This window comes from Mauremys reevesii, linkage group 3 (genome assembly GCF_016161935.1).
Source record: "Mauremys reevesii isolate NIE-2019 linkage group 3, ASM1616193v1, whole genome shotgun sequence".
NCBI lineage: Eukaryota > Metazoa > Chordata > Testudines > Geoemydidae > Mauremys > Mauremys reevesii.
Window position 1 is genome coordinate 82,014,340 of NC_052625.1, and position 10,070 is coordinate 82,024,409.

At 46.5% G+C, this 10,070-nt stretch overlaps 1 protein-coding gene across 1 annotated transcript; it reads right to left on the reverse strand.

Moving 5' to 3' along the window:
• Positions 1 to 4,932: 4,932 nt before the first annotated feature.
• On the reverse strand, positions 4,933 to 9,584 carry ACTA1 (actin alpha 1, skeletal muscle). Its single transcript, XM_039530618.1, has 7 exons — positions 9,431 to 9,584; positions 7,992 to 8,132; positions 7,160 to 7,484; positions 6,634 to 6,795; positions 5,919 to 6,110; positions 5,621 to 5,802; positions 4,933 to 5,347 (listed from the first exon to the last, which is right to left on the reverse strand). The coding sequence occupies exons 2-7, from the start codon at positions 8,118 to 8,120 to the stop codon at positions 5,204 to 5,206; spliced, it is 1,134 nt and encodes a 377-aa protein (XP_039386552.1). The 5' UTR covers positions 8,121 to 8,132; positions 9,431 to 9,584; the 3' UTR covers positions 4,933 to 5,203.
• Positions 9,585 to 10,070: the final 486 nt, after the last annotated feature.

Sequence of the window (10,070 nt, forward strand, 5' to 3'; positions counted from 1 at the left end):
GGATCACAGAAACCCCCTGGGAGCTGCCACCTGATGTGCCAAGATTACTTCTGCCCCTGCTTTCCCTGCCAGCTCGGGACCCCAGCACCCTGTCTTGCTGAGCCAGACACTCCCATCTGCTCCAGCAAAGGCCCATGGTCTGAATTACTTGCCCCAAAGCTGCAGGCTTGGCTGAAAGCAGTTTACAGAGGTGTTCTTGTCTTTAACACTCAGATGCCCAGCTCCCAGTGGGGTCTAAACCCAAATAAATCTGTTTTACCCTGTATAACGCTTATGCAGAGTAAACTCAAAAATTGTTCGCCCTCTATAACACTGATAGAGAGATATGCACAGCTGTTTACCTCCCCAGGTATTAATACATACTCTGAGTTAATAAGTAAAAAGTGATTTTATTAAATACAGAAAGTAGGATTTAAGTGGTTCCAAGTAGTAACAGACAGAACAAAGCAAGTCACCAAGCAAAATAAACTAAAACACGCAAATCTATGTCTAATCAAACTGAAAACAGATAAGATCCTCACCAGGTCCAGAATGCTCCCTTTTACAGACTAATTTAGCCTGGGTCCAGCAACCACGCACACCCCTTGCAGTCACTATCCTTTGTTCCAGTTTCTTTCAGGTATCCTGGGGGGGTGGAGAGGCTCTCTCTTGAGCCAGCTGAAGGCAAAATGGCAGGATGTCCCAGGGGTTTAAACAGACTTTCTCTTGTGGGTGGAGACCCCCTCCTCTCTCCTATGCAAAGTCCAGCTCCAAGATGGAGTTTTGGAGGCACCTGGGCAAGTCACATGTCCATGCATGACTCACAGTTTCTTACCAGGTAGCAGCCATGGGTCACATGCTACCTTGAATGTCCTCAAGTAGACTTCTTATGTGGACTGGAGCATTCCAAGATTCATTGTCCTTTAAGTGTTTCTTGATTAGGTACTTAATTTCAACATTCCTTTCTCCAGGAACTGACCAAATGCTCTACTAAGGTTATTTAGAAATCAAGCCTGTATACAGCCAATATTCATAACTTCACATACAAAAATGATACATGCATATAAATAGGATTAATAGCATCAGTAGATCATAACCTTTACAGAGGTATGTTACATGGCATATGTAGCATAAAACACATCCTAAGCATATTTCCATAAAGCCTTATGGGAGGTACCGTCACAACAGGGATTTGGATTTTGGAATAATATCCTAATGAGCTAAGTTCCCCCATAGACATAAACGAGGATGCAGGTACCTGGCTTCCCCAAAGTGAAGAGAATGTGATAGCTTAGAGACCAATCCTGCTTACATCTAAATCAGTGAGATCAGTTGGGATGGAGCCCATAAGCACTCATTTAACATTTAAATCAGAGATCCCAATTCTTCCCATTGACTTCAGTAGGAACAGGACTAGGACAATGGCACATAGCTACAGAATGAGAGAATCTGGTTGTAAGAACATGGCTCCTTCAGGGCAATTACTATGTATATGAGTAATACACTGAATTTTGCTGTTAGGGACAGTGAGGACTGAGATTTCAATAGAATTATTAGGCTTTCTCCATGACATGGAGCATATGTAATTCACTGACAGCAATAATAAAGCCATTGAGTCAAATTCTGCCTGCAGATAAGCACACACAAATCCCAGTGAAATTAGTAACATTCACACATAGGTGCCTAAAGTTAGGCTCTTGACTCCATATTTGAGCACCTGAATAAGTGGACTGAATTTTAGCAGTGCTGAGCACCTAGCTCCCATTGACTTCAGTCAGGAGGGAGGGTGCTCGACACCTCTGAAAATCAGGCCACTTAATCAGATGCCTGAATATGGATTTAGGAGCCTAACTTTAGGTCCCCACTTTGGAAAGTTTATTCTGCATACATAGATCTGACAGCAGCATTTGTCCCATCATGAGGAGCAGCTGCTCTTCTACATTAACCTTTTTTTCTAGCAGTTTTAAAAATTATTTTAAACCTACTAACAAAAGCTTGAACTAAGAGTGAAATTCACGTCAGCACATAGTTCCCATGTAAGCTCCTATGCCCTGCCTAAACCCTGCATTAGGGTGAATATCATTGCAAATGCCAGCAAAATTCTTATTTGTCTAGGCATTTATCCAAAGCTCATAACTGCAATATGTGACCACTTATGCCAGCTTTTAATACAGAATTTAAGGGGTACCAGAAAACATTTAAAAAAAGAAAATGGGTCATCTCCTCTAAGGCAGTGGGTCTCAAACTTTTTTACTGGTGACCCCTTTTGCATAGCAAGCCTCTGAGTGCAACCCCCCCTAATAAATTAAAAACACTTTCTAATATATTTAACACCATTATAAATGCTGGAGGCAAAGCAGGGTTTGGGGTGGAGGCTGACAGCACGCGACCCCTCATGTAATGACCTCATGACCCCCCTGAGGGGTCCTGACCCCCAGTTTGAGCACCCCTGCTCTAAGGCCTTCCAGGCCAGTGGGATAGCTGTGCAGGGGTCTGACAGGACGGTGTCTTCTGTATTTCCTTGTGTCTGGAGTTATCAGAATGGTTATCAGCTCTTAGCGAAATAGAGCTATAAAAGCTTTTTTTGGTTTTTGTTTTGGGAGGGTTGAGGTTGCTATTTTTAAGATGGAGGCAAACAAGAGCAACTGAAATGTAAACCCCTGAGAAGGGGGTTATCAACCAAGTCTTATGGTGAGTCGGTGACATTTTACCTTAACTAGCAGTTTACAGTAGATGAGGTTAGGGCAGTTGTAGAAAAGCTGCCCGAAGAGCTAAAAGGAAATGTGAACCCTTCCCAAACTTTTGGCTAACAGATCAAACCTTTCTTATGCCTTAACGTTATTGTACACTTTATAGACATCCTTAAAAAGCAAAATATTCTACAGGCTTAAAGATAATACACATTTCATATTACGTACCTCATGCTAAAGTCTGTAGATTTCAAAACATTTGTAGCCATTGATAACAATGGTAACCACTTTACAATCTTTTTTCAAGCGGACGTTAAATCCACCCAGTCTGTCCTTAAAAATAACTTACATACTTCGAAGACACTAACTGGTCTAGTCCTGAAAACACTCAACCACACCACATGAGTAAAGCTTGTAGGATTGAGTCCTATACCAGTGTGAATCCCTTTGTGATAATCCCTTGGTCTAACAATCATTTACACACACACCTTGTCTCTAAAAACCCTTATCTAAAACAAATGCAATATTTGGGGATCTTTGTGATATCTTTGACTTTACCGTGCAAACAATGATTTAAATGGGATCATGCCCAAGAAATCTATACGAAATAAGGCTCTTAGAGATTCATTTCTGTCTAATGGAATCATGCCACAATGCTCAAATGCTCCCATTTCAGTCATTCCAGGGCATGAGGAAGAAGCACACAGGACAGGGTTACTGGCTTGCCTGAAGATACTGCTGTGTCCCTGAGAGTGGAGCACCTGAAGAGCGAGTGGTCAGGAGTTCCTCAGCAGAGGGGAAAGAGCTGGGATTTTTGCTGCAGCTGAATTAATAAGGGCAGCTGAGTACTATCCCCTACTCAAGAGCTAAAAGGGCTGGCTTCCTCTCAGGGAAGAAATGCTGTGTGGCTAATAAAGGGAGCTTGAACAGTTAGCTCTGGCTTATTCCTCGGCCTCCTAATTGTATCCATAGTTGGGTTTGGATCTTATGGTTCAGTCTTTACTATTTACTGACAGCCAAACAAGGGTAGCCAGATTGACTCAGAGTAGGGTGTCCATATGTCCCAATTTTATAGGGACAGTCCCAATTTTGGGGTCTTTTTCTTATATAGGCTCCTATTACCCCCCACTCCGTGTCCTAATTTTTTACATTTGCTGTCTGGTCACCCTAACTCAGAGTCTGAAACTGTTGAACATGAACCACAACAGTAAGTTTCTAACCCCATCCCAAAGAGGGGTCTCCCTCAGGCACCAAAGTCCCTTGCCTAACTTGGGAGGAAGCTCCCAAGGCTCATTTGGGCCCTTCCCCTGGCTGCAGTCTCCCAAGGGGAAGTGTAGTTGATATTTGCCTGTTTATAATGGAGTGGAATGATCTATGTTTAAGCCCCACTCCCTGTCTGCCGCTGGGCATTTACTTTATGCAGTGTTTCAGGGCAGTCACAGAATGGCCAAATAAGAGTGAAGGGCTCTGCTAAGTTTTATATAGTTTAGCCCAGTGATTTACGAGTAGTTCTAAAGGAAAACCCTCTCCTGTCAGTTCCACTTAGAAATGAGTTATAAAAAAGTTACTATTTACATTCTGCTCCAATGAGGTATTTGAAATACGTGTGTTGCACAGGATCATTTGTCTAGTGAAATATATCTTTGGCGTTGGGCCAGTGTAAGACTGCATCTCATTCAAAAGGAGTTTTGTTTTTGTTGAGTCTAAGAAACTTGTACAACCCAAAAGCCTTTTAAAAAGTTATAAAAATAGAAGAGGCTTCTAGGATGAGATGTGGCACATGTTATAGCTACAACCACGTTTTTTAGAGCCAGGCTGTAATCCCTTGAAAAAGAGCTTTACACAGAAAATGTTAACCTGAACTTGAGGATATGGCAGTACCGGTACAATAGCACAGAGTAGGAAGATCATGTGTAAAGCAATTGAAACGTAAAGTCTAAAAATAATAAATATTCAAGTGTTTCTCAGAACCAAGAAAGCAGTTTCAGATTCATATTTAAATTGGGGGGTGGGGGGAAGGACACAAACCTTTTTAATATATTTTGAAAACGAATTCTGAAGCACTCTGGCCTCCTATAACCCAGTGTGTTTGTTTAATGTAACATTGCTACTGTGTGAAATAACCTTTCATCATTATTATGTTAATTATTTAAAGTGTTGGAACTTTCCCCCCCCAAATTGTAACCAGTTAAAGAACAGGATGAATGTGTATAGAGATTTCAACTCCACGAACGGAAATAAATCATGACATAACCAACTCCAATGGGGTGTGACAGAATGACTGATGATTTAATGCTTCTTGAAGTTTTTGGTTTCCTTCCACAGGGCATGGTTTTAAAAATAAACAAAACGAGATAAAATAAATTAATTTATGTACACTTTACATACACTCTGTGTCACGTGGAGTTTGCAGCAACAGTAACAGAAATTGTTACAAAATAGAAAGTTACATGGCTGTTGCAGGTATTCAACAACCTACAACTTACAACAGTGTCATCCTGAGAGTGGTTAGCATAGTGATCATGTAAACATGCTTAGAAGCATTTACGGTGGACAATGGATGGGCCAGCTTCATCATATTCCTGTTTCGTGATCCACATCTGCTGGAAGGTAGACAGGGAAGCCAGGATAGAGCCACCAATCCAGACAGAGTACTTACGCTCAGGTGGTGCAATGATCTACAAGAGTAAGCAGAGCTCTGATCAGTAAACAAACCATATGTGGGCACAGAACATTTTATGAATTACTACACATAACATGTTGTAAAGTTAAGTGAGGTGGAATAGCATTTCCCCAAGAGGGAGAGTTAGATGCACCCATTCAAACTGATTGTTTGCAAAGTGCTTTGAAGATCAGCAGTGTTAAGTATTATGTCTTATTCCACTGTACTTGTCTGAAAATAAGAGTCTTATCTCAATATATGAGTCAATAATCCATATAGTCAAATGTACCTTGATCTTCATTGTGCTTGGAGCCAGAGCAGTGATCTCCTTCTGCATGCGGTCAGCAATACCAGGGTACATGGTGGTACCACCAGACATGACATTGTTAGCATACAGGTCCTTCCTGATGTCAATATCGCACTTCATGATGCTGTTGTAAGTTGTCTCATGAATACCAGCAGATTCCATACCTGGTGACATGAAGAGATAAAGGAATACAGAGGTAAGTGCACTTAATTCACCAGTGAAGCGGAAGGATCGGTAACCCTGAAGGGAAGGATTTCTTTGGAGAGAGAGGATTATATACCAATGAAGGATGGCTGGAAGAGGGTCTCTGGGCAACGGAAACGTTCATTGCCAATAGTGATGACCTGCCCATCAGGCAATTCATAGCTCTTTTCCAGGGAGGAGGAGGAAGCTGCAGTTGCCATCTCATTCTCAAAGTCCAGAGCCACATAGCACAGCTTCTCCTTGATGTCACGCACAATCTCACGCTCAGCTGTCACAGGGAAAAAAAAAGAGATGTTAGAAGGCTGGAACGGGAGAGAGGAGAGCAAAGCAGCACAACCAGAGGTCAAGGGGAATGGTCAGGGGCTCCAAAAGAGCGTGTCTGCATGTTTTCTGGCTCTAAGGGAGACTGTGCAGAGTTGATCAACAATATGAATGCAAGGGAGGTGGGGGAGAAATCAAAGCATTATCCTTGATTTTCAACATGGAACATCAGATACAGATCCCTGTGTTTAATATTCAATCTATCAAACAGGACCACACTGAGCAAATACACACCAGGTCCCCCAGGCTCAGGTTGTGTCTATTAAGTACAAACCTGTACCAATTAACAGGCAAGTAGCTAAGTACAAGTGTCCATTGCACTGAGTGGTGACCAGGCATCCCTAGTCACACAAAAGAGTGCAGGTTTGCAGGATTTGGCCATCCCCATGGAAGTTAAACAAGTCAGCCTTGAGTGTGACTGCTGTGTGCTGCCGATCAGAGGAGGTGGTTGGTGGGCAGGCTCCACTTACCAGTGGTGACGAAAGAGTAGCCACGCTCTGTCAGGATCTTCATCAGGTAGTCAGTGAGGTCCCGACCGGCCAGGTCCAAGCGCATGATGGCATGTGGCAGAGCATACCCCTCATAGATGGGCACGTTGTGTGTGACACCATCACCAGAGTCCAGCACAATACCTGCGAGGCGGTGGGAGAGCGAGTGAGACCGAGCACCTCGCTAGGCCGACACAAGGCAAGGCTGGGGAAATGGTCACAAGGGAAGGAGAAATCCCTGCAGGACCTCATGGAGAAGGGGCAGGCAAAGTTTGTTTTTACTAGTGGCAGCATAAATCTAAAGCAGAATGAGGGGCCTTCTGAGGGCAGGGGGTTCATTTCTCAGAGAGTCAATGCCAGTGGGTGGGTGCCCTCACTAGGTGAGGGTGGGTGTTGGCCTGGCTCAAGGTGGGTGACGCTTATGCTGGTGGGTGGATGCCCCTGGGTGAGGGTGGGATCACCTATGCTGGTAGGTGGGTGCTGTTAGAGGCCCATTACCCTCACTCACCGGTGGTACGGCCGGAAGCGTACAGTGACAGAACAGCCTGGATGGCCACATACATGGCGGGCACGTTGAAGGTCTCAAACATGATCTGGGTCATCTTTTCACGGTTGGCCTTGGGGTTGAGGGGGGCCTCAGTGAGCAGGGTGGGGTGCTCCTCGGGGGCCACACGCAGCTCGTTGTAGAAGGTGTGGTGCCAGATCTTCTCCATGTCATCCCAGTTGGTGATGATGCCGTGTTCAATGGGGTACTTCAGGGTCAGGATACCTCTCTTGCTCTGAGCTTCATCCCCCACGTAGGAGTCTTTCTGACCCATACCCACCATGACACCCTAGAGAGGAACAAAAAGGGGTTGAGGGGCTTAACATCTCTCCAGGGAAGGAGGGAGAGAGTCACACACTATCCACCCTGGGAAGTTACAGTCAGCTCAGGACAGAAGAGAAGTCTTCCAAGTCACAGCTAGGGCAAATCCAGCCCAATGTAAGAGCAGCTATTGCATTACAAGTGTGCAAGCATGGAGCACACCTGTACTGCAACAGCACATTTCTGGGGCATTGAGATATATATATATATATATATATATATATATATATATATATATATATATATATATATATGCGCTAGTCTCATGATGGGAGGAAGGGTGATTGGGTCACAGCTGGTGTGACAGCAGGCGGTTGTAGCACAGTCGGCATATAAATTACTCAGTCCCATTATGGAGGTGGGGGTCAGCCCCTCCTAAGTGATTAGGGACTTTCCCCAGAAAGCAGGGATGGTTTTTAAGCACCACCTCTGTGAAGCTGCAGTCCTGGCAGGGCTAGAAGACAGGGCATTGTACCTGATGGCGAGGGCGGCCCACGATGGAGGGGAACACAGCCCTGGGAGCATCATCCCCGGCGAAGCCAGCCTTCACCAGGCCAGAGCCGTTGTCGCATACGAGCGCGGTGGTCTCATCCTCATCACACATGGTGTCGGCTTTCTGGGGAACAGCAAGAAAATCAAACCACCATAAGAGCTGACAGGAGAAAATGCAACACAGCAGTAGTCTCACCACTCACGACCCACTGTCCCAGAGAGGCCGGGCTCTCCCCACCCACAGAAGGTGAGGGGTGTAGTGGGGCATGGCTTCAGAATGGGGCTGCAAGGTCCAATGGACATCTCAGAGGGTTTGATTTAAACAAAAACTTCTATGCTACTTTAAAGTGGTTAATTAAAAATCACATTTTAAACTCAAAGTAGATCCAGCCTTCCCTTCTATTTTAGAACTCTATTTTAAATCTTTATTCCACACAGTATGGCTTATAAAAAATTGTAAATTAGCTCAAAGAACTAAGAATTAATCCACCACATCCTCAATAAACTGCATTATTCATTACTTGATCCTCATTTTATCAAGTTTAGAGATTGTTACCATGTAATCTGGTAGTTTTAATACATACACTTAAGATATGTACAGTAATTATATTTTGGGGGTGGTGGTGGTAAAAATTGTAATCCTATAATCATCTCCAATTGATTTAAAAATCTCATCAATCTGGAACACAAGTTAAAGTAGGTCATAGCTGCCGAGAGTATTTAGGAGAAATAATTGTAAACCTTTATCAGGATAACACAGTAAACCACAGATTTAAAATAAAGGCCAGGTACTTTGATTCAATAGCGTGGCAAAAACTGGAGACTAAGAGACAGGAGAAGTAAACTTTCAAAAATTACATTTTGCATAGTTATTTAAGGGTTTTAAAAGTTTGAAGCAATAAACGTGCTGGTTTCAATTGGATGGGATTAAGAAGATGTGATGTAAAACGGAAGCAATCCAAATTCGAGTACCACCTTGGATGGTACGAATAGTGAAAATCTATGGTACTGAGCTTTTCCTTAAAATCTGACTCCCCCCTCCTCTGGGCTACAATAAAAGAGAAGCCTGGCTCCCCAAGAGCCACTGAAGGGGTTTCCCTGTTCGTTACGATCCGTAAGGAGTCACTGGAGGGGTAAGGCGCCTGCTAGCGCTCTCTCTCCCTCCCCTCGGCTCCAGGGAAGCTGCCCTGCAGATCGGCCGCAGGCCAGGCAACACGTGCTAATCTCTCGCTGCCTCGCTAGCGATCCGAGCTGGGCCCCCGCGTATAGCCGCGATCCCCCCCACGAAGCACGAGGGCAGAGCCCTGCGAGCCCGCCCGCCCTCTGCCGCGGGGGAGGCTCCCGCCGCTGGGGGCTGGCGCCTTGGCTGCTCCCAGCCGCTGGTTAGTCTCGGGCCGCGCTCCGCGGGCCTGGCGGGCTCACCTCGGGTGGCTCCTGGCTCTCCGCTCCGGGTCAGGCTGCTCGCAGCTCTCCAGCTCGGTGGGCTGCCCGGCCCCGGCCCGTCTTTATAGAGCCGCCGCCGCCGCCGGCCGCAGGAATGTCGCCCCGTCTGTCTCCATATTTGGGTGTTGGGCAGCGAGCGCGCCCGGCCGGAGCCCCCCAGGCCCCCTGCGCTGCCGCGGGGCTGCCCAAAGAAGGCGCTGCTGGCCCGGGCCCAGGGACCAGAGGCCGGGCCGTATAAGGAGCGTCTGCCGGGCCCTCCCCGGCCCCCGCCTCGGGCCAGGGGAAGGGGCCGGGGGGGGGCTCGTGTCCGAAATAATTCCGGCCCCGCGATACCCAGAAAGGAGAAAGCGGCGCAGGGGGTGGGAGCCCCCGGCAGCGGCCGCAGGTTCGGGGCAGCCGGGGTGGGGGGGGGAGAGCCCGGCCCGGCCCGAGGAGGAGGGGCCGAGAGCAGGGCCGGGGGACAAGGGGCTCGGGAGCTACGCGGCAGGTACCGCTCCAGCACTGCTAAGGCCCAGCCTTTGGCAAGTCCCTGCCCCAGCGCGCACAGCCACAGGCCAGTCCCGGCCGCCCAGCGCACAGCGCCAGTTGTGTGCGGTCTCTTTAAGTGGGCAGTTTGTGC